Source organism: Lonchura striata, chromosome 1 (assembly GCF_046129695.1).
Source record: "Lonchura striata isolate bLonStr1 chromosome 1, bLonStr1.mat, whole genome shotgun sequence".
Classification (NCBI taxonomy): domain Eukaryota; kingdom Metazoa; phylum Chordata; class Aves; order Passeriformes; family Estrildidae; genus Lonchura; species Lonchura striata.
In genome coordinates, this window is record NC_134603.1 from 152,334,049 (window position 1) to 152,358,215 (window position 24,167).

A 24,167-nucleotide genomic window follows, 5' to 3' on the forward strand; every position below is an offset into this window, starting at 1 on the left:
TGGCCATCAAGGAGCTGCCTATCACCCTCCTGGCAGCTCTTTTTCTCATCCTTATTTATGGAAGGAAGCAACAAAGAAGCCAGAGAACATCAGAAGGAGGGGTGATGATCTGCAGAGGCACAAGGGGTAACACAGACAGCAGGAGAGCAACTCATGGCCCTGCAGGATGGGTAAAGAAACTGGGCTGTGGTAGAGAGGAGCTGGGCTCTGCCAGGAGCCTCAGTGGAAACAGATGTTCATCTGCAGCTGGACAGGCAGGGATGGGGTGGGATGTTGGCAAGGAAACCACACCTCACGCTGAGCTGCAGCCTGGGTGCTGTGTGCTATCCTCTCCTGGTACCTGCAGACCCACAGGGACAAGAGAGGGACAGCAGCCCCTCCAAACACCCCAGGAAAAGTCCAGCAAAACTACTCAGAAGTGCATGGAAAAACTTAAACATCTCAGTGCTTAAAGTGTGCATATAAAATGAGGGAAAGGAACCTTTTACATGGGAACATAGTGAGAGGATAAGGGGGAATTATTTAAAACTAAAAGAGGAGAGACTTAGATTAGATGTTAGGGGAAAAAACCTTTACTCAGAGGGTAGGGAGGCATTGAAATGGATTGCCCAGAGAAGTTGTAGATGGTCTAGTGGAAGATGTCTCAGTCCATGGCAGGGAACTGGATGATTTTTAATGTCCCTTCCAACACAAACCACTCTGGGATTCTGTGAAACTGGAAAATCAGCATCAGTTGCTTGGCCCTTGGCAACAAAGAGCAAGGAGTGTTTTATCTCAGGTGATGGGGACTTCTGGAATGGCACAGCCAACCCACATCTTCCATTGCCATGGGGTGGTGTTCTCAGATATGCACTCTCTAAAGGTGCCAGAAAAACAAACCCAAGAGAGAACAGCTGGGCACATCAGTCAAATTATATCCCAGCCTCCTAAAGCTGGACTCTGAGAGCCACCCCCAGAGCCTTTGGTTATGTTTGTATTTGTGAATTAGGCAGGATCACCAGCTCTGGCACAGAGTTTTACCCACTATTAACATGCTAAAATAGTACCTTTTGCCCAGCTGAACTTTCAGGGCATCGAGAGTCCTCCAGATTTGAGTGCTTTATTATTTGAGTGCTTTATTATCCCTCTCCAAACTCTTCCCAGAGCAGTTTCTTGTGACACCACATTGCTGCAATGATAGGAGCAATTCCCAGCTTCCCATAAAGCAGGCAGAGTGGCTGCCCTTCTTTAGTCACTTTCCCAGAGAAATTTTTTTCATTCTTACCTCTAAAATACTGGAACTGATGAGGAAATAGGGAACCAGAAAATGGAGGTATTACCTCTCACCTTCCCAGCATTTCTCTCAAAACTTTGGCTGTGGCCAGAGGTGACAGGGGGGCCTGGCTGTGAGGATCACAGCCTGAGGACATGACAGTGAGTCAGGGAAATGCCTCTTCCCCATGGCACCACTGCCTGGATGCATCCCCACCCCGTGCCAGCTTACACCAGGGGTATTTTGAATGAATAAATTCTGAAAAGAAGCCAGGCCCCAGCCTTTCCTAACCCCTGTAGGATTGCTGGGACTCATGATTGACTCAGCCTGGTGGAAGAGCAATTCCACTGTTCCCTAAAAATAGACCAAGTGGTTCATCCTCTCAACATAGCCCAGCACCCTGAGATAAAACCAGCTGCCAGAGACCACTGGGAGGCAGTGAACAGGACTGAGGGTGTGGGGTGTGGAGCAGGGCTCCTTTTGGGATACACAAAGGGCTGCCTGGCCCTGGGTTTCACACAGATTTTCCTCTGGGGCTGTCTGAGACGTGACTCACCTGCTGGGACTACAGAGACCTCCCTGTAAGTAATTTTGGGGTAGATTAAAATGGGGTAAAGTGTTGCATGAATATAAACCTCAGACTGATCCTAAAAGGCAGGGCAAAGGAGGATGCTTAGTGTTTCATGCTATGAAAGCCATGGATTTTATCCTGTTCTGTGGCAGGTGTGTTCCATGTAGACTGACTTTGCTTTGGTTCAATACCATGGTTTGGGGCACCTGGGTGTGTTCTAGACAGAACTAGAGCATTGTAGTGCTTTTCTGTAGCTGTTTTCTATAGTTCTTTTCACTGCTTTTCTTCTGTCCTAAAATACTGAAAATCCCAGCTTTGAACTTAAATTCATGGGGATAGATCTTAATGTCTACTCTCTCCCCCCAAAAATACTGTTATTTATGATTACTCTGACCACTCTGAGCACAAATAGGGGAAAGAATCTGTATGGGATCCAGTTGAGCCAGAGGGATACTGGGGGTGGAAGGGACACCTTCCAGACCCGAATCCTGTTCAGGACTAGTAGTGGGTAGGCAGCAAAATGTGAATATTCAGAAGGAAATGGGCTTTGCTTCATCTGACATCCCTATGGAAAAGGAGACAGGGGGGATTGGTTAAGAAGGGAATTTCTTTCCCTCTTTCTTCAATCCCCATCTCCACAGAGGGTTGAAAAATGTGTTTGTGACCCTAAGCCAAACAAAGGGCTTCAGGAGCCTGTGGGGTCAGCAGCATTAATGTGGCCATACCCCACTCCCTGTTTGTGCTCACATGTGTGGAAGGACACTCCAAAATTCTGTGTCACTCTAAGATGGAGCAGAAATGTTCCCCTGTGTGTGCATGTGTGTGTCTCCCACCCAATTATCCATTTTCCTTTTGGCTCTAAGGGCTGTCTCGTGCTCACCAGGAGAGCCAGGACTTCAGGTCCAGCCCTGGGGAGGCCCTCAGTCACTGTGGCAAGGGCCTGACCTCAGCTGAAAGCAGCATTTTTCTCAGCTCATGTGTTTGTCCATGGCCAATATTTCCTTCTGAGATTCATGTCTGGCTGATGGCTGTGAGAATAACAGAAATTCTGTAGCTTTCCCCACATCCCTCCAGGCCTCCAGTTAACATCCAAATCTTTGTATTTAAAAAAAAAATAAAAAAAAAAAAAGTGAAGTACCTTCAGATTTTTGTTAGAAAGAAGGGATTTAGGGAAAGAAAGGTAGAGTTGTCTTCATTTCCCTAAGCCTCAGGTACAGATATCACTTTGTGAGAAGAGGCAAAATATAAAAACCCATACTCTTGTCCATGCAAAGTGGTAAATTATTCACTAGTGGCAAGTAAGGGATTCAGCATGGGTGGAAATTTGTAGGAACATCTTGCAAAGGCAGTTTTCAGCCCTTGAATAGACTCAGTATTTTACAGGATACAAAAGCTTCTTTTTGGGGGGAATCCAGCAAGGATGCCCTGAACCTATAACTAAGAGGGAGAAAATCCTTCTTTAGCACTGGTGAAAGTCCCAGGACTGGGTCTGAACAGAGTAGTAGGAATCTTTCCTTGAAGTACTCTGCCTTACTGGTATCTTCCACTTTCAAGCAAACCATATCTCTTCCACACCCTTGCTGGCAATTTGCCTCACTCAGAAACAAATGGAAATTCCTGGGAATCTCAGTAGCTACAAGTGATTTTGGGGTTTTCTCTGTAAAGGATACTGCCAGATTGGTTTGGAGTGGGACTCTTTGGCCCAAACCAGTATTCAGTTTGCTTGGCTGCGATACAGAGCCAACAGCAGCATGGAAACACCAGGACAGGAATAGAAAGGCAAGGCAGGGCCTTGCAGCTCCCCAGGGCACGTGGCATCCCTGCAATGCCCCCACGTAAACACCGTGGCATGGCACAGAAATGCTGAGACAGGCACAGCCCCCATCCCAGCTGGGCCCTGCATCCCAGGCAGGGTCTGCGCCTGGGGATGCTCACGGGGCTCTGCACACACATTCCCAAAGTTTCTCTTCAGAGGGCTTCCCTTAAAAGGTCTGGTATTTGTGGCATGCCAAGAAGCCCTCTCCCCAGGCTGAGGCTATTCCAGTGGGGAGCTGGGTGTTGCTTTTCCTGGGGAAAGGGGGTTTAGAGGGAGGGAAGTGCTGTTGTGAATGGCCATCTGAACTCCGGGCTGTAGAGGCTGAGATGCTGTGCTGCAGGAGGGAAAAGATCCCAGGAGAGGGGTTAGGGATAAAAGTGCTGATGATGGGATGGAGGAGACAGAGAAGCAGGGGAATGGATGTCAAGCAGGGGTGTTTATCACCATTCCAGTGGAAAAGCCCCTCTGTGAATAGCAGATCAAGAGTCACTGGAGGGTACAAGAATGAGCAGGGCGTGATCCATGATGTGCTGGACACCCGCAGTGACACACAGCCAGGGACAGTCACTAAACATCCACTCGGCCTTGATTAACCCTTTATTAACTTAATAGAGGGACACAGGGAACGAGGCAATGCCCGAGGCACAGTTGGGGCTGCACCCACCTCCTCCAGGCCCGTAGTACCCAAACCTTGGGGTGATGCTGGAGCCCTCCCTAGGGAAAGACAAGCTGGCAGCAGTTGGCCCACGTCCCCAAACAGCAATGCCACTCACAGCTGTCTCTCAGCAGAGCTTCTTGGCATTTTTTTGGTGCCCAGAATAGGGTCCTCCACATTCCTGGATTTTTGCAAAGCCCAGAAATAGCCCTGAGCTGCCTTGGGGCAGATACTCAGCTCCGCCTGAGGCTAAATTTTCCCGACTCTTCTCAGAAGCTCTTTAAATTGCCTGGCAGGTCATGGTGCTGCTCCTGCAAAGGACATTCCAGCTGATACCAAAGAGCCAAAAACATTTGCAGAAGTGACCAAATATCATGAACCTTCAATTTGGAGGTGCTGGAAATTGAAAGAGATCTGATTTTGCAAATCAAGGGCAGGAAACAAAACATTGCTCAATAGATGTTTTTCCCTTCACCCCCTCCCACCCACTCAGATTTGCAAATGCAACTTTATACAAATGCAAAACATTAATTATTTTACTAAAATTAGTGGACAATTCCTAGAAGTGTGAAATTATAATTTATATCTTATTTCCTCTTCAACACAGCTGGTCTTTAGTTACATTATTTTATTTTACCTCTTTGCCTAGCACCTTCTGTTTCTGGTGCTTTTCTTTTCAGCCCATTTCCTGCCCCAGAAATCACCTATTAACTTTCTGTACCAGAGCCTCTAATAATTGCAAGATACATCTTGCAAGCAGGGAAAAGTCTCTCTTAAACCCTTTCAAAGGGGAATAATTTCTATTTATTTGTTATGTGGTTAGTCATTACATTTATGTTCTATACCAGCAGGGCTCCCAACCTCCAAATCAGGGATCTATTGTATGTGATGCTGGACAAATTTATTTGAAAGGACAAGGTGGGCTCATGAAAGTTTGGAATCAGAAAAAAAAACCTTGTTAGGTTGTATTATTTTTATTAATCATCCAGCTGTAACCAGTGCTGTTGTAATATCTGAGTTGGTGGGTGAGCATGAGAAAATCTCAGTAATTTACTTTTAGAGGTCAATTCCTAGCCCATATAGTTATAACAGGTACTCTTTTACCAAAACAGTAAAAAAACACATGAATTCTATGTAAAAAAGAACACGTTTACAATTGCCACTCTAGCACACAATGGGCTGATCCACGGCAGAAAGAAAAAGCTTGAATTTCAAACATTCACAGTCCTTTGTAGGAGTGAAAATGAGAGAAAGCACTGTGGTTTGAAAAGAGAACAAAGTGTGATCCGGGCATCAGGAGGGATCACCCGTGAGGGTGTGCAGAGTGTTTGGAGCATGACTGGTCCTCAGTCTTTGCTAGATTCTAAAATCCCATCCATGCTCCCTGTTGCATCTTTGTCCCACCTTTGTTTCCCCTTCCTTCAGAAAAAAACAGATGGCATTTTAACATTCCCCAAAGCCTCATGAGGGCAATGAGGAACAGATGCCCACATCCTTTCTGTCCCAGAGCTATCCTTCCCTGCCCACCCATCACTGAAGCATCCCAGAACCACTCACCACTTCAGCAGCCTCCAAAGTGGGGCAGCAGGGAGCCTGTCCTGCTTCCCACACCTCCCTCAGAATGTGTCCCCTCTGGCAGAGCTTCTCTGGGGACCAGGGCTGATGGCAGAGGGGTTAGGGCAGAGATTTAAACCTTTCCCCACTGGCTGAGCACCCCCAATGGGCTGCCTGGCTTCTGGATTAAGCAGCAGCACTGATTTCCCTGCCAGCTTTTATGGGTGCTCACCCATCTGTGCAAATTCCCCCAGCCCAGCCACGGAGCTATGCTGGTATTTAGGAGTCACTTGTGTCAGGGAACTGATTCCCTGGGGGGAAAACCTAGGAGATGTGATTCTGCACATGGAGCTGCCACCTCCAAGGGCAGAGGCACTTAGAAATGGGGCCACATCTGCTGGGATGTGCTTCCAGCTTTGGGACAGCTCAGTGAGCTGCTAATGTTTCACTGGGATGGACAGCAGGGACAAGCAGGGGGTACTGGGGACATGTCCAGTCACACAGGGGTGTCACACACTCTTGGGTCAGGAGGCTGAATTGCTAGTGACTGTCTGATGGGAGTAACTCATGGCTGATCCCAGGCAGGGGGGAATACCTGCCCCAAATTCCCAGAGAGCCACAAAGCAGCACTTCCTTGTCAGTTCACCTCCATCCCCTTGGAATGGAAAGTTGCTTTCACAATCTGAGGAAATCACTTTTTTTCCTGTGCTAAGGAACTCCAGGACAGGAGTCCCTTTGCTCCCACTTTCCTCTGAGAATTGGCTTTGGTTCCTGCTCCACGGCATGCACCAAATGTCTCGTGGCACTGGAGGCACGGTGTGGCCAAGGCATGAGGCCACAACACATCAGTGCTGCATGGCACAGGACAGGCCAGGCCCAGCAGCCAGCACAGCAAACCCAAAATCGACCTGCAGAGCAGCCAAGTCAAGCAGACACTGAGCAGAGGATGGAAGATGCCAGATTCGGGAGCAAATGCTCTCTGCAGCACTGCTCCCATCAGTGAGCAATGCAGAGGGGCAGGACCCTGGCAGAACTTGCCCCACAGGTCCATCCCTCTCCCTCTGACCCCCACCAGCCCCGTGCAAGCCCCTCTGACCCCGTTACACAAGCCCCAGCTCCCGGGGCGGCACAAAGGGCTTTGCTTAGCAGCTGTGTTTGCTCAGGGCGGCTGATTTTGGGAGCACAGCTGATGACATGTGGTTGGCCAGGCGACCCAGGAGACTGGTGCTGAGCTTGCAGCTTCCTTTTTTAAGAGGTGACTCAGGCACTGGGTAGCTCAGTGGGGCTGGTGGTGGGAGCCAGGCTGGGCAGGAGTGCCAGCAGCAGAGGTGGTGGACACCGACAGGTGGGTAGCGTTGTTTGTTCCTTGGATAAAGTGGTTTAAATAGAAAGTAGAGTGAGCCAGAGCTGCCCTGGTACTGGTGAGATGGGGTTTTCTCAGGGGAGGAAGGGCTCAGAGGTTTTGTTGGTGATTTGTTTTCCTCTCGTTAGGAGTTGGCTGCCAGGTGTAAGATGATTCTGATTCAAGAGACCTGCATTATCTCCAGCAGGAGACAAAGCAGTTGAGTGATTTATGGGCAATAATTGGAGAGGAAGTGAGTGAACTTTTAGATGAACATTTATTCATCTTCCCCCCCCACCCCCCCGCCATTGCCTTGCCTACTCCCCCTGTGATTAGAAATATCAGTGAGTACAAACGAATACAAGGAATTATTTTCCCCTGTTGCAAATTCCCCTGCCTGCCTGGGGTGTGATTTACGGGGCAGAGGCTGTAAACGAAGCCCGACCTGCACATACACGGGGCACGGGAAGAACTCAAGAAGCCCGACAGCTGCTCCTTATGGGCAGTCCGACCATTGCAACCCCTCACACAAAATGTGCAGATTCATCCGGCGCCAGGCAGTGACACGAAGGACATTTTGCCGACAAACGCCAGCCGGGAGGAGCGCTCCCTGTATCCTTCCCTTGGACAGCAGCGCCGTCGGCCGCGGTGCCAGCCACAGCGTGGGACGGGAGGAGGGGAGCTTCAGGAGATCTTTTCCTCCTATTTTAGCTCGCAGGGGATGCTTTATCGCCCGGGTATCGCGTTTAACACCCCGGGGCGCAGTGGCGCAGTCAATCAGCGCGGGATGCGCCGCTCAGCGCCGCAGCGGAGCCGAGCGCGCCGGCGGAGCCCTTCGGCTCGGCCAGGCAGAAATGCGGAGCCCGGCACCGCTTTCAGACCCGGCTTCCACCCCATACACAACAAATATCACCCGAAGCCCGGCGTGTACAGCGACCTTTAGCTGGGCTCCAGCACCTCCGGCTGGCAACTCCCCGCTCCCTCCCAGGGGATGCTGTGAAGCCGCACCTCGCTCCCGGCTCCCGAGGTGTCCTCGGTGCCACTCGGATGTCGCTATCCGTGCACACATGACAGCTCAGCCCTCTCATTAGCAGAACGAAGTGCTGTTCTTCGGCTCTTATCTATAATTAGCGATTTAGAGGGAGGCAGCAGCCTGTTTCGCCAGGAAGGGAGCAGATTTTTGTGCAAACGCGGAGCCAGCACAGAGGGTTGGAGCAGCCCTTCTCCAAGGCAGGAGGCTTTGTGAGAAGTGATAAGCAAACACAGGGCTGTGCACAGCCTGTGCACTGAAGAAAAAAAAAAAATCAAAAATTAGAAGGGAAGAATAAAAAAAAAATCAAAGAAAACAAGGACAGCCATAAGGGGATGCCTTTGACAAAAGCTTTGTGTCTAATTATATCTATCATTAAAACAAGCCCTGTGGCCTTTCATCCATCCAAGCTAAAGGGTGAAGGAACGGGCAGCACTGACCCTGTGCCACTTCCCACTGCCTGAACTGGAAATCTTCCTTCAGCTGCACTATTTGTTCATGGCTGGAGGGGCACGTTGCTTTTCTTTGTGCAGTATGTGAACCTACAGATAAATTATATCATCTCAGCAGTAATGCCCATAGCCTGGAGTGGGAGGAGACCATCAAACACCACCAGCCCAGCTCATGGACACAGGGATGCTTTTGCTGAGCACTTCTCACCAAAATGGTCAAGCACAGGAACACTTGTGTTAGCCTAGGCAGGGTCCCTGCCTTGCCATGAGGTGCTCCCACCTCCTAGATGTGGTTTTCAAGACAGCCAAGGTCTTGTGTTCATTTTCCCAGCCAGAAAGGCTGAAAATGTGTGCTTGGTTTCCTTTCTACCTTGATGGTTCACTGTGCCCAGTTCTCCCCATTGCTCTTCCTGCGGGACTTAGCCAAATCTCATTACCGTGCAAAGAAGAAACTTGCTGTTTGCCAGAGTGATTTGACTCCTTTTTGCCTTTCCAGTAGGTAACTCAGCAATGTAGGATGAAAGAAAGACAGTCCCAGACAAGATTTTTCAAATTCCTCAAAAAGGAATTTTCTCAAATTCCCCAGAGGTTTCTGCAGTTACTGCAAGGACCCTCCTGATGTCCCTACAACAAAATGGAACACTTTTAAACTAAAAGAGGAGAGATTGAAATCAGATATCAGGAAAAAATCCTTTACTGTGAGGGTAGTGAGAATGGGTTGCCCAAAGAAGTTATGGATGTCCCATTCCTGGAAGTGTTTAACACCACTTGGACAGGGCTCAGAGTAACCTGATTTAGTGAGTGGCATCCCTGCCCATGGCAGGGGGGTTGGAACGAGATTTTCTCCAAAGTTCCTCCCAACACAGACCATTCTAAGATTTCCTAGATGCTGCTCATCTCAAAAATACAGGATCTAGTCAAAGTTTGGGGTGTTTTGAGCAGATTGGAGGAAAATGGTGTAACCAGAGGGTGGCTGCAAACTCACAGCCGATCTCAGGATGCATCAGGTCTGCCCCAGCCTTGTCACTGTCTGCAGATAATTCCCTTTTATTCAGTGTTTAAGCTGTGGACAGCAGAAATCAGGGAGAGAGGTGCCATATTTATATGGAGATTTTTTGGGGGAAAGAAAGCATTATGGAAATACCTTCTGTTTCCTCCTCTTGAGTCCTAGTGACCTCCAGCAGCACTGGGAAGCTAAATCTCTATTGCATCCCACTGCTTCCCCATGTATCCAGCTTTGGTTCTGCATTGAAATGCCTGCACACCTGCAGGAGCAGCTGGAATAAAGGGCAACAGAAACCCTGAGGTTTGGCACCTTCCAGCAGCACAGCTGGCAGGGTCTGACAACTCACTGAGGTCCCTCTGCTCTTATCATCATGGCTTTTTGGTGCACAGTTGTGCCTATAGAAACAGGTATTTCATTTGAAGCACATTTTTAGTGCCTGGAGTTGTTTCACATCAAATTAAAATAGAAACAGAGTAAGTTTCCTTCAGTATTTTAGAGAAAAACTTCAAAATCTGAACTTAAAATTCAGAACACAAAGAAGAAGAGTCATTAGGTTTGTTGTTTTCTAATTCTCATGATTTGGGGACTGAGGCTTTAGGGCAAAGAATGCTGGAATGGCTGCAGTGCCTTTAGTGTGCACATATTAAAAAGTACATCAGCCCTTTCCTGCCTGTGCAATAGCTGGATTTGTGGAGAAAGAGCCCATTGTTCAAACCAAAAGCATTGCGAATACCTCACTAAATCTGAATGCAGCAGTGCAATCCCTGCAGAGAACAGGAGAACCTTCTCGTGTTTTCACAGTGGGAACAGAGAAATTACAGCCCTGACTAACCTGGAGGGCTGAGATGCACCCTATAGGTGTAAAGCTCTACATATTATGTATGTCTGTGATGGGAGGTGGAGATAACCATCCTCACACCTGGCAGATTAATGCCAAAAGAAATTATTTGCTACAGTTTGGAGTTGCTTCTTTGGAAACTGAAGCTCCAGTGGGGGGGACCCCACGAAACCTCGTGTAGCTCAAAATATCTAAATTCAGAGCAGGGTTTGAAGGCTCTACCAAGTGCTCCTTGGTACATACTGTGGCAGATCTCACCCTCCTCATCTCTCTTGCAATGATCACCCAGGGGAGAGGCAAAGATAAGTGGATGTAACTCTTGTGAGGCACACCCATAGGAGAGTGGTGTGGCCATGGAGTAAAAATTGGCTCAAGTTGGATATGGATACGGATATGGATATGGATATGGATATGGATATGGGTATGGATATGGATATGGATATGGATATGGATATGGATATGGATATGGATGTGGATGTGGATATGGATGTGGATATGGATATGGATGTGGATATGGATGTGGATATGGATGTGGATGTGGATATGGATATGGATATGGATATGGATATGGATATGGATATGGATATGGATATGGATATAAGCTCCTCCATGTCCTCTGAGTCACTCCTGTTTGGTGATGGCCTTGCCCAGGGAAGCAGGAATGGGACCCTCAGGTCACTGCCAAAGTGTCACTCCCACCCAGGCTCAACAATCCACCTCAGCCACGAGGGAGATGGGAATGTCCATGTTTTTCCCTGAGCCAGAAGGGTGTGATGCTAAGTTTTGGGGGACCAGGGAGGGGGTTGTGGGGGGCCTCGGTGGGCAGTGCCAGAAGCCCAGCAGAGCCCGTGGTAAGCGATGCCCTCCTGCCCGTGGCTCACACACCTCTGTCCCTGTTTCAGATGATCGGGCACGGTCATTTTTAGACCCATCAGGCAGCAGCAGCCACACACTCCAGCGAGGACGAGGGAGGTTCTCTGTGCCCTCCGTGAAGGAGCTGTCGGCTCTGTATCTCTCGCAGACAGCTGCTGCCAGCCCCGCACAGCCGGTAAGGACCGGGTCCTCCCCATCCCCAGCCACCCAGCAATGTCCCCTCGGCACGTGGCTGTGAGAGGGTGACAGAGAAAACGTGCCTGCTTTTGTAAATCTGGAGAAACACCACGTTTGGTTTCCCAAAAGTGACCATTTTCCCCTTGCTGCTTGCAAATGTAGGATAAATGCATACAAACACATGCGTGTGTCGCATATTTATTAAATTCACACATGCACACACACATCCACTAGCCTGTACAGTTTACTTATAATAAGATTTCCTCTTTATTTGCACATTTATATTCACATACATCCATGGAGGAGGTAATCAGTACAGAGCAACACATATGTCTCTGTGCTATCCCCATTCTGGCACACACACACACACATATATATAAAAACATATATATATATATATATATATATATATATATATATGTCCATATATGCCACATTCAAGTATAACTTTGCAGTGCAACCTCCCTGTGCTTCCCTGTTTATATTCCTTAGTCTGGGACCCAGAGATTTAATCCCCCACTCCAGGCTGATCATCAGGATAACAGAGGTTATAAGGGTTATGGGGCATATTTTTTCCCATTTCCCCACTTCCACTGGTGATCCAGGAGTGACATGGGATGGGATTTCACATCTGGACCCTTCCTGCAGGCACGTTCAGGTTTCCCCACATTCTGAACCTTTTATGGGGCCCCTGTTCAGAGATGCAGTCTCTCGAGTGTTTATCAGAGAGAGGTCCAGATGAAGCAGTCTCAGTTGAAAATAAATAAGTGGACACTGCAATTGTAATTTGGAAAATTACAGCTGATTAGAGAATCAATAATTTTTTTAAAAATTTCAAAGCAATAAATTACACAATTCATAATGCAATTACAAATGTAGATCAGATTCATTTTTTTAAATATTTAAGTATAAGAAAAAATATAGGCTAAATCAAACTTTAGAGAAATCAGTGCTAGTTTTGTTTTTCCCCTAAATTTAAAAAAAAAATACGTTTGGGGTTTTGCTTGTTGACTGAGACATTAGGAAACATATATCTGATCAACCTGGAATAAGTCTGCTTTCTCAACTGTTCAGAATTGCCAATGAACCAAACGAGAAAATCACACCTGCATGGTTTTCAGCTTTCTGTAATTGATATACACATTAGTACACATAAGTATATAAAAATATATATACAGATATAGTGTCTTGCTGTGTAGTTTATGGCATTTCTCCTCATATCTTTTCCAGAGTACTGTGAAGGACAACTCCATTCACTCTCCCCACAGACAGAAAAAAAGCAAGGTAGGAAATGTTTAAGATAAGCACTGTTATCTAACCAAATATTTGTGGCCTGTGAGTGTGATCTAAATACCCACACAAGGCAGCCAGGAGCACTTACATGCTGAATATAGCTATCAGCTGCTCGCCTGCCCTTCCCCACATTCTGAAGTTCTTCACAGATTTAAAAAAAAAAAAAAAAAAAAAAAAAAAACAAAAAAAAAAAACCTTATTTTAAAAAGTGCATTCCAACTACATTGGCTCATGCAAAAGATTTGCATTTTTCACTTGCTGCAAAATATGCTGATTTTGGTGTTCTGAGTGTGGGTTTCTTTTACTAATGTTTGAGATTTATTTTTAGACAGTACAATCTGTGTGTAACAGAGTGAAATAACACCGTGCACCATTGCTTTGAGCAACAACTAATAATATTCCAGGCATAACTTTGTAGATGTAACTGCACAGGCATGCCAAGGGTCAGCAGATCTGTTTACTGAAAGGAAAGCCACCAGGATTGCAGTCTCTTTTAGACAATGATTAAAGGCTTTAGCTACCTTCCCTGTGGATAAATGACCAAGCAGTGCAGGTTGCATATGTTCAGTTCAGTGTTCAGTGCCCAGGATGCACAAACTGAGGAAAAAAATAGCAAAAATGGAGACTCAGAGGGAGACTGGACAACCACAGCCCACTCTGTTCACTTCTGTATCAACACTGCTGTGAATTTGAGATGAGCTCAGCCTGACTGAGTATAAACTACAGGCTCTGAGTCTAACTTTCCTGGCCCCCAGCTATAGGTGTTACCCCCAGTCTCTGGTCTCTCAGCCTTGTTTTTCCTCCTCAGGCATCTGGTGTACAGATTCCAGCAGTTTGCAAACCTTAGTTAGCCTCGTGCCTGTACAAGTCTGCAAGTCAGAAGGGCTTTACTTAAATCTCCAACAGTGTAAATGTTCATCTATTCTTGTGCAAATGGGGCACGCTTCTGAGTGCAACAGAAGAAATCATTAATCAGATGAACATCCTCCCCCAAGTCCTCCCTCCTGAGCAGTGAGTGGGTACCCATAGTGCTACCAAAGCTCATCATGTTACCTCACCAGCCAACCTCATCAGCTCTGTGTGACACTTTGGTTCCTTCTCCCTGTTTTCTTCTTGAGACCCTTTCACAAATAGAGGCTTTCTCCTGCACCCAGATCTTTTGTTCCCTGCAGGTCCTCAGCCAGGGACACAAACATCTCTGGACACTGGCCAGAAGGAGAGAGAAGTTAACTTTTCACTGACTTTCCTAAGTCAGACTTATCCTTCTTGTGGTCATTCTCTCTTGGTCACATAGCCCAAACTGGGCACCTGTGTTGTGCTCTAGCTGGACTGAATCCTGGGAATTGTAGACTAACCACCTCACCTGGATTAGAGACCTCACTTTGCTGTGGAACCAGGGCTAACACCAAGCCTGGAGCGTGTGCAGTGATGTGATGTTTTGGAGTGCTGTGTGCTACTGAACCAAAGGTATGGAGCTTACTGGGTGCACGGATTTCCCCTGCTGGCTTTTCCCTTTGCCATTCACTCCATTAACAGCCACGGGCATGGGGGGTGAGAGGTGATGCTGACGTTTAAAACTGTTTCCCCAAAGATGTCAGAGGCTCAGAAGTCATCTAAAGTTGCCATCCAGAAAATGGAAGATGACTTGCCTCCCCCTCCAGCCGTTGGCTCAGTGCAGGTCGTCGCTCCAGGGGGCCAGGATCTCAATGCACTCCCTGTGCCTCCTCCAAAGCAAGCCTTCTCCAAGTTCTACCAGCAGCGCCAGGTGAATGAGCTGAAGAGGCTCTACAGGCACATGCACCCCGAGCTCAGGAAGAACCTGGAAGAAGCTGTGACTGAGGACCTGGCAGAGATGCTTAACACTGAGGATCCCAATGCACAGGCCTCCGTGAACCTGGATAAAGTTCTCCCAGGAGAGGTTCAGTCCATGCGCTGGATTTTTGAGAACTGGGCACTTGACTCCATTGGGGACCATCAAGCCACGAAGAAGCTGACAGAAGAAGAGATCATTCCCAGTGGGGATGTGAAAAGCACATCCTTGAGGTTTGAAAGCCAGTCCATAAATGGATACAACCTGTCAGCATCAGCCAAGGTGTCGGAAACAGACCTTGCCAGAGGGGATGTTCGCACTGCCCGGTGGCTGTTTGAAACCCAACCACTGGACACATTAAATAAACTGTATTCAGATGAAACCGAGGTGCAGGAGGCAGTCCTCAAGGAGCCTGTCCAGGGAGGGGACGTGAAAGGAGCCAAACAGCTCTTTGAAGCACAGTCCTTGGATGCCATAGGACACTGCTCCTCAGTGGAGGAGAAGAGCATCCTACAACTCAAGTCAGAAATCCAGGAGCTAAAAGGTGATGTTAAGAAGACTGTCAGGCTCTTCCAAACAGAGCCCCTCTGTGCCATCAGGGACAAAAGTGGGACTATCCATGAAATCAAGTCCGTCTGCCGAGAAGAAATTCAGACCAATGCAGTCAGGACGGCTCGCTGGCTCTTTGAGACCCAGCCCCTTGACACCATCAACAAGGACACTTCCAAAGTGCAGATAATCCGTGGGATTTCACTGGAAGAAATTGGAAGGCCGGATGTCAGTGGTGCAAGGTGGATATTTGAAACTCAGCCTCTGGATGCCATCAGAGAAATCACAGTTGAAGAACAGGGCTTCAAGGCTTCAACAGATTTTGTCACAGGAGCAGACGTCACTAAACAACGATTGCTCTTTGAGACTCAGACTCTTGACTCCTTGAAAGGAGAAGCTTCAGAAAGTGTTGTAGCCAAAGAACAAGTCATTGGAGGTGACGTGAAGTCTACACTTTGGCTCTTCGAAACACAGCCAATGGAAACCCTGAAAGACAATTTTGAGGTGGGACGTTTGAAGAAAGTAGAGCTTTCAGCAGAGGAGAAGGGAGATGTGAAGCAAAGAAAACATGTCTTTGAGACCTGTCCCCTTGGCAGTATCTCCAAGGCATTTGAGGAAGAAGTTCCAGCCACCAGCATGGAAGAGGTAGTGAAAGGGGATGTGAAATCTTTCAAGACCCTGTTTGAGACTCTCCCCTTAGACAGCATTAAGCAGGCTGATGCTGAGCCAAACACCAAAGAAGAGGAGGAGAAGATTCCAGCTGGCAACGTCAAAGCCAACCAAATCCTGTTTGAGACAACACCCCTGTATGCCATCAAGGATAGCTTTGGCAATTTCCACGAAGTCACCTCTGTAAGCAGAGAGCAGATCATCAGCGGTGACGTCAAGAACTACAAGTGGATGTTTGAAACCAGGCCTCTGGACCAGTTTGATGAAAGCATCAAGAAAGTGGACATAATACGGGGGATCACAAAGCAAGAGGTGGTGGCTGGTGATGTCAGGACAGCCAAGTGGCTCTTTGAAACTCAGCCCATGGATGTCATTCATCTCCAAGCCACGGAAGGGGAGAAGCATCCCTCAGTAAAGCGGGAGATCTCCCAGAAGGGGGATGTGAAGACCTGCCGGTGGCTGTTTGAGACCCAGCCCATGCACACCCTGTATGAGAAGGCTGAGAAGAAGCAGGAGGAGGAGGAGGGCAGCACGCCCCAGGCTGATGTGAAGTCCTACACATGGATGTTTGAGACTCAGCCCCTGGACTCCCTGAAAGGCCAGGAGGAGCAGTATTTGCAAGTCAGTAAGGCCTACAGTCAGGAGGAATTACAGGGAGTGGACGTCAAAACTGTCCGACACCTGTTTGAGACTGAACCCTTGGGCAGCAGCACTGCTAGTGAAGCCGACCGGAAAAAAACCATGCGGTACTCTAGTCGTGTGGAGTTCCAGTCTGGAGAGGTGTCCAGAGTGAAAGAGTTCTTTGAAGCCAAGCCCTTGGACACAGTCACCAAGTCAAAATCCCAGAAGGATGCTGGAACAATTGAAGCTGGGTCTGTGCACAAGTTCACGTGGCTCTTTGAGAACTACCCCATGGACACCCTGAAGGACAACTCTGAGGGCATCCAGGAAATACCTCCTGAAAAGGATGCCAAGGGGGGAGATGTTGGAGGGAAAAGGTTCGTATTTGAGACCTATTCCCTTGACCAAATCCATGACAAAGTGGACGAGACAGAACTCCAGAAGATCCAGAAAGACACCATGAGCAAAGCTAATGTCAAGTCCTGCACAATGCTCTTTGAAAGCCAACCTTTATACGCTATCCAGGATAAAGAGGGAGGATACCATGAGGTCACTTCAGTGCAGAAAGAAGAAATCATGAAAGGTGACATGAAAGGTGCCCGGTGGTTGTTTGAAACTAAGCCCCTGGATCAGATCAAGAAGGAAGAAGAAGTGTTTGTGATTAGGGCTGTCACCCAAGAGGACATCAAGAAAGGAGATGTCCAAACTGCACGGTGGAGGTTTGAGACAGAGCCTCTTGACTCTTTCTCAGGGGGAAAGTTGTCTGTGCCCAGAACAGTGGATGATGTGCAGAAGGGAGATGTTCAGTCAAACAAGCAGCTCTTTGAGTCCCAGCAAGTGGGCCAGAAGAAGTACGTGAGGATGGTCAGTGTCAGTGACGTGCAGCGGGGTGACGTGAGGACATCCACTTGGCTCTTTGAGAACCATCCCGTGGACTCCCTGTACGGGGATGCAGAGAGAAGCTCATCCATGAGCACAGTGCAGAGAGAGGACAGCCAGAAAGGGGATGTAAAACGCTGCACCTGGTTGTTTGAAACCCAGCCCATGGACACCCTTAAGGACACAGAGGTGACGGCCAGCACTGGGGCCCAAGAAGAGATCCCTCGTGCAGACGTGAAAAGCACAACATGGCTCTTTGAGAGCACGCCTCTAGATAAATTTAGTGCTTCTGAAGGTAACATAGAAATAGAACTGAAAGAAAGAACCATGAAGGAGACTTTAGAGACTCTCTGCACTTGCCAGGCTATCCAGCATGATGGGATCCTCATTGAAGCTAATGATATGGAGAGTGTGAAGATGGTGAAGTACCAGCTCAGCAGCCCAGGGGCTCCAGAGATCCTGAAAGAGGAGATTGTGGGTGGCCACTTGCAAAGGATTATGCTGCAGCTCCTGCACAGGACCAATGTGGAAGCACAGAGTATGCTGGTGGAGGAGGACAGAGAGGGCAAGATCAAAGTAAGCCCATTGCAGCTGCTGGACCAGAGTGAAGCTGTTAAAGGCAAAGAGGACTTGAGTGGAGACGTAGCCAAGGCCTTGCAGGGTCTCCTCAGTCAAGATGCTTCCATCAAAAAGGGGATAGTCCTACAAGAGACAAAGTCGGGATCACTGAAGATGACTCTCTACTCCCTCCTGTTCCGTTCTGTCCAGCAGAAAGTCGTCAAGGGAGATGTGAAGTCAACAATTGGGAATTTGTTGGCTTCTTCTCAGGAGCAGAAAGCAGCAGCCACCGTCAAGCGTGAGGACAATGAAAAAGGAAATGTCCAACTTTTTGCGAGCTGCATTGAGAAGGGAGACCTCAGCTATCTGAAGAATCTCCAGGAGGAGTCAGAGATACAATCCCTCATCTCTTCCCAAGCAGAGGAGGAGGGTGCAGATGAGAGCAGCCCACGGGTTGTGCAGGGGCCTAATGTGCATGTCTTGACAAATAAAGAACAAATGGAGAAAGTAATTGCAGGAGGGGAGCCAGGGGCTATGGAGGGAGCAAAAAAGGGATTTGCATGTGAAAGCATGGGCAGAGAGGGTGTGTTAGAGAGAGAGGCTGTGCATGCAGCAGGTGTAGCAGGCACCACTGTGCAATGTCTTGGAAAACCCCTGCCCACAGCGATGGGAAAGGAAGAAGTTCTTTCCGGAGGGCTTAAGGTGACTACAAAATCCATCCAAAGGGTTGCTGATGCCAGCAAGAAGGCAGAGAAAGAAGAAGCCTCCACTGCCCATTTGAAGGAACCAAAATCTATGATACAAGGCACATTTCCAACACAAGTGACAGCTCAGAGGGCAGAAGTGGATGGGAAACAGCAGAGTGTAGTGCCTGGGGAAGCCAGCCAGACTCAGCCAGAAGAAAAGGCTCTGGGGACTGATCTCCAAGCTGCAATGCAAAGCCTGAGGCTGGCAACAGCAGAAGCAAAAAACATTCAGCACCACGTTCAGAGCAAGTTCCAGAGGAACAGGGAGGAGGTGCACACAGCCTGCAGGCAGCAGACAGTCAGCTCACAGGGGACCACGACCCTTCAATCGACCGTACACCAACAGGACTCTTCATCCACCAAGCAGGAGAGCAGCAGCACTGCCACCAGGACCACCACCACTAGAGTCCAGGAGGCATCCAAGACCCACACAAGCGTGTCTCAGAAGAGCATAGCATCACACAAAAAGGTCAGTGCTTCTGAGGAAGTACAGGGACGACAACTATTGAGCCAGGAAATCCAAGTTGTGCCCAGTAGAGATTTTAGCATTAAGGATGGCCTTTATACTGCCACACCCGTGAAAACCTATATAAACCCTTGTGTTGAGTCTGATTACAAAGAGCAATCAGAGCAAGAAGAAAGAGATGTTGGTGTCAGAGGGGATGTGCAGACAGCTATCAGAGCACTGCAAAGTGCCGCCACAGAACAGCGCCTGGTAGAAAAGGAGGATGTTGTCCGAGGTAATTTAAAAGCCACACTTCAGTCGCTGGAAAAGTCTAATGTTAATGTCTCCAGAGGGGATTTTAAAGCTGCTATGATATACAGAAATGCAGGGCAGTCCTATTCTGTGTGTAAAAAGAAAAATGAGACTCAACTCGCTAGTAACAAGACTGCTGTAGTGGCTTCAGGGTCACAGGCTGATAATGACTTTCCTCCTCCTCCCTCAGTTGCTGTGATGAAAGCAGATCATTGCCCACCCTCAACTAAAGCAGCAAGAGAAGGTGTCCTTCCACTACCAACCAGCAAAGATGAAACCCCAGGATGTTCTGCACTACTCCAGACCCCTCTTCCTCCTATCCCTTCTCTGTCCTGTAAACCCAGTGACCAGAGTCCTGCAGAGAAGCCCAAGACTCCTCCAAAACCAGAAACTACTGTCCCACCCAGGAAAAAACCTGTTCCCCCTCCAAAACCTGAACACCTCTTACATGAGGCACATTCTGCCTCTGCAAATTACAGCACAAGCAGATCAACAAAACCCATCCCTCCACCCCTGCCTCCAAAACCTTCAGGCTTGAGGGAGATCAACAAGCCAAAGCCTTCCCCCACAGCGCTGGGATTAAGCTGCATGGAAGTTCATGAACAATCAGGTTATGAGGAGGTTCAAGCAAAATGCTGCAATTTAGAGACATCGGTGAAGAAGTCTGTCACAGTTCAGGGTATAAACCCAGAGAGAAAGCTGCCAAAATACACTGCCAAAACCCCTCTCCAAATAGCAGAAGAAAGGTACAAGGCCAGCAAAGGAGGACAAGGAAAGGTAGAACCAGACAGTGCTATGGCCTCAAAGCCAATGAAAAATGGAGTGGTTGGTTTTGAAGTCAAGCAGGGAATGATGAGTGATAAAGCAGCTGCTCCAGGGAGATGCCCAGGCGAGGTGGCTCAAAGGCAGATGGAGTTGTGCCGAGAGAAGAATGGGTGCTCTTCGCTGACATCTCCAGCCTGTCCTGGCAGATCACAGACACAGGATGTGCCAGGACAAACTGAGCCAAGCACCTCCCCTGTGGGTCACAACAGCCCTCCAAAAATAGGAGATGGCACTGCACAAAACGCCTCATCCAAGGTGGAAAGGGAAAGTGTATCTAATTCTTATGGATTGTGGGATAGTCAGAGAGTTGTGCAGCAGGTGCATGAGAGGAGGCAAATGTCTCATTCAATGTCCTTCCATCAGCAGTCAATTAACTCCTTTGAGGAGCACCAGCAGGGAAACAGCAGGCAAGTGAAATGTCCTGACAGGGAGCCAGAGACACCTGCCCAGGAGAAGCCAGAGGTTGTTATGAGAGAGAAAAAAAAGAGAGAAACGGAAGATGAGCGTCGGAAGAGGTTGTCAGTACACAAGGAGGAGATCATGAAAGGCAATGTCAAGGAGGCGATGGAGATCTTTGAGAACCTCAGGAGGCAGGAGCAGCTGCAAGAGATCTTGACCCGAGTGAGGGAGTTTGAGGAGGAGACAAGCAAAGTGGATGTGAAAGCTCTCAAGAGCTTCTTTGAGAAGGTCCCCGAGTGGGTTGTGCGCCAGAAGGCCAAGCAACAGGACAAGGCTGAGGCAAAGGAGGACGCTGACAGTGTCTCCTCAGTGGATCTGGTTTTTGAGGACCTGGAGCGAGCAAGTGCTGAGATTCTCCACCTGAAGGAGCAGACACTTGCCCGCATCCAGGACATCGAGGAGGCCATCAAGAAAGCTATTTATTCAGTTTCTAATCTCAAGTCTGAGTCAGACATTGCAGGGCTCTCAGGGCTGTTCAAGGAGTCTCTGGGGAGCGCCCAAAGCTCCGTGAGCAGTAGCAATATCCGTAAGATCAGCATTGTTTCAAGCAAAGCCAGGCAAGAGGAAGTCATGGTGGAGACAGGGGAAGCAGCATCTGTGGAAAGTGCAAAGGTGGCAGAAAAGACAGAGGCAGCCAAGAGAGAGCTAGGGGTCCCCCGCCTCATTCAGTCTCGTGTCAACTCTCCCTCCTCACCTTCCTACATCTCCATTGAGTCTGCTGCCAGGAAGCCAGCAGAATCACCCAGGACAGCACATTCCCCCCAGGATGGCCCTTCACCAGACTGTCTTGACTCTCCAGCAAAGAGGGAGGCTTTTGCTCAGAACAGCCTTGGCTCCTATAACCACCCCTCAGCAGGGTCTGCTGGGCACGACACAAAACCCTTAGAGAAGAGATCAGACCCCGTCCAAACAAAACCTGGGCTGAGCTCCATGAAACAGCACACGCTTGGCAATGCCAACCATGCAAGCAGCGACAAAGAGAAGTGTTCTCCAGACACCTCCAAAGACAGCTGCCACTGTGGGAAGAAAGGCAGCTTTTCGGAATACCGCTCCAGCCCACAAAATCCACGGAGGCAGAAAAGCATCTTGGAGCTGCAGACAGGGCCCGATGGGTCCAAGCTCTACGGAGCCACCCGGACTGTCATGGAGCAGTATGAGGAAATGGACCAGTTTGGAAACAAAATCATCACTTCATCCACCACGGTCACCAAGCAATCCGAGACACAAACGTCTTCCACACGCGATGTGGTTTCTCATCCCCGGTATGAGGCATCTGCTTCACCTGTGTTTCGGAGGTACTCAAAGAGCCCAGGTGAAGACTTCCACACCAATGGGAATTTTCAGGAGCCAGGAGTGGTCTTTGTCACCTTTGGCAACTCCAAGCCAAAGAAATAGGAGATTCTGGAGAACAAGAGTGGACTGTATATGACAAAAGAGAAAGGCCACGATAAACATTTCTCCTGTTTTATCCACATTACATACAGGGTTTTACCTACACCCTAAGGACTTCTCAGGGTCATCGTCTTGGTGTTTGAACACTGACAGGACAAGTGCAGCCTGCCTTGACACTGGAGAACAGCCCTCATCTGGCCAACCCAACAGACTTGGTGCTGCACCACAACTCAGAGTCCTGGCACTGTTAGAAGCACAAGGGAAAAATCCATCCATGAGCACCTTAGGGTACTTCCTCTAGAATGCTTGGTGGGGGTGGTTGGAGGTGTTGGATCAGGCTTCTCTGAACTAATGCAGAAGGAAGGATAGGTAGGATCAATTAAAGAACAAATCAATCTGGTCATAGGCAAACAAACACCTTTATGGTACCTTGTTTATCTAAGGAGGGCATCCTACACACACACACACATACACATATATATACACAAGCTCATATTGATGGGTAGGTTGGATAGGTTTTCTCTTAGCCAGTAAGAAAAGAAAAGGAAAAAAAAAAATCTTGAGTTGTTGTCACTCTTGGACTTGGGGGAGTTATTTATCAGTTTGTTTTTCAGTTCCTAGAAAGTGTTTGATGATACTGGAAATTGTAAAGGCAAGACCTACAGCTACTATCAATGCCATTCCCCCAAAGAAAGAGGCTATAAAAGATTCTCAAGTCAGAATGGTTACTGCTTTCTTTTATTTCTTTCTAGAATTGTAATTTATTACTCAGTATACACAAAACCCTTAGTTTAGATTTTCCATGCTTTCCTACGTGTTTACTGTTTAAATTCATTTGGAGACTTTGTAAAGCAATTTTTCTTATTACGACTTTGTTTTGTACATTCTCAACTCAAGATTTTAGATCTTTTGTGGTTTTTTTTTAACTTCTATTGCTGCGTTCTGATGGTAAACTTTACCTTTAAAAATAATTTGGTTTGGTTGAGTTTCTTTTGTTCAGTGCTTGTTTCCTCTGAAAATACCTAAAAATCATCTCTTGATGGACATCACTGGAGGGACTTGGTCTACATCTGCTTTACACCGTGGGTGGATCATCAGCCCTGCAGCAAAGTGTTCATACTCTTATCTGAAAAATGAGTCCAGGGTGATACAGACCCCCCACTCCAGGACTCTGGGTAGGATCAGGAAAGGTCTGGTCCATGTCCCTAACCCCCATGGGAGAAGGCAGCTAAGGTGTTGGACCCCCACAAGCTTTACAAGGAGGAGCAGCTGATGACCAGCCCTTCCTCACTGCCATGCCTCAACTTACCTCACACTGAGCTCAGAGGTGGGAGGGTGGCAAGGAGTTCACTCCAGGCGTGGGGGAATGTGAGGAGCCCATGGAGAGACTGGACTGTTTCTCACAGAATCACAGCATATTCAGAGTTGGAGGGTATCCTCAAGGACCATTGAGTCCAGTTCCAGGCCCTGCACAAGAAATCCCCAAAAATCCCACCATGTGGCTGACAGCATTGTCCAAACACTTCTTGAGCTCAGGCTGGTGCTGTGACCACTCCCCTGGGCACCTTCTCCAGTGCCCAACCACCCTCTGGGGAAAGAACATTTTCCTGACATCCAACATAAATCTCCCCTGACACAATTTCAGGGCATTCCCTCAGTTCCTGTCACTGGTCACACAGGGGGGAGATCAGTGTCTGCCCCTCCTCCTCACGAGGAAGTTGTAAATGCAATGAATCTCCCTTCAGTCTCCTCTTCTTCAGGCTGAACAGACCAAGTGTCCTCAGCTGTTCCTCCCACAGCTTCTCCTCAAGGCCCTTCACCTTCTTTGCTGCCCTCCCTTGTCCCTCTTGTATTGTGGTGACCAAAACTGCCCACAGGACTCGCAGTCACTGAGTGACTCTGGCTCACACTTAGACTGCCAACCTCTGGGTCTGACTGTACCTCTTCTGATTGACCTACAGGCAGACATCTGATTGCTCAGTCCATAAGTTTATCTGAGAATGGGACAGTAATTTCATTTAAAAAAAATAAGTAAGTTATCAC

At 48.2% G+C, this 24,167-nt stretch overlaps 1 protein-coding gene across 2 annotated transcripts; it reads left to right on the plus strand.

The window, feature by feature from the left end:
- Nucleotides 1-1,700: 1,700 nt before the first annotated feature.
- Nucleotides 1,701-22,713, plus strand: XIRP1 (xin actin binding repeat containing 1). 2 transcript variants are annotated; one of them, XM_021555281.1, is made up of 4 exons: nt 1,701-1,833; nt 11,419-11,564; nt 12,797-12,850; nt 14,451-22,712. In XM_021555281.1, the coding sequence occupies exon 4, from the start codon at nt 14,451-14,453 to the stop codon at nt 22,125-22,127; it is 7,677 nt and encodes a 2,558-aa protein (XP_021410956.1). In that variant the 5' UTR covers nt 1,701-1,833; nt 11,419-11,564; nt 12,797-12,850; the 3' UTR covers nt 22,128-22,712. The 2 variants fall into 2 exon arrangements, with proteins under 2 accessions (XP_021410956.1, XP_021410957.1); XM_021555282.2 differs by lacking the exon at nt 11,419-11,564 and having other exon boundaries at nt 14,451-22,713.
- The last annotated feature ends 1,454 nt before the right edge of the window (nt 22,714-24,167 follow it).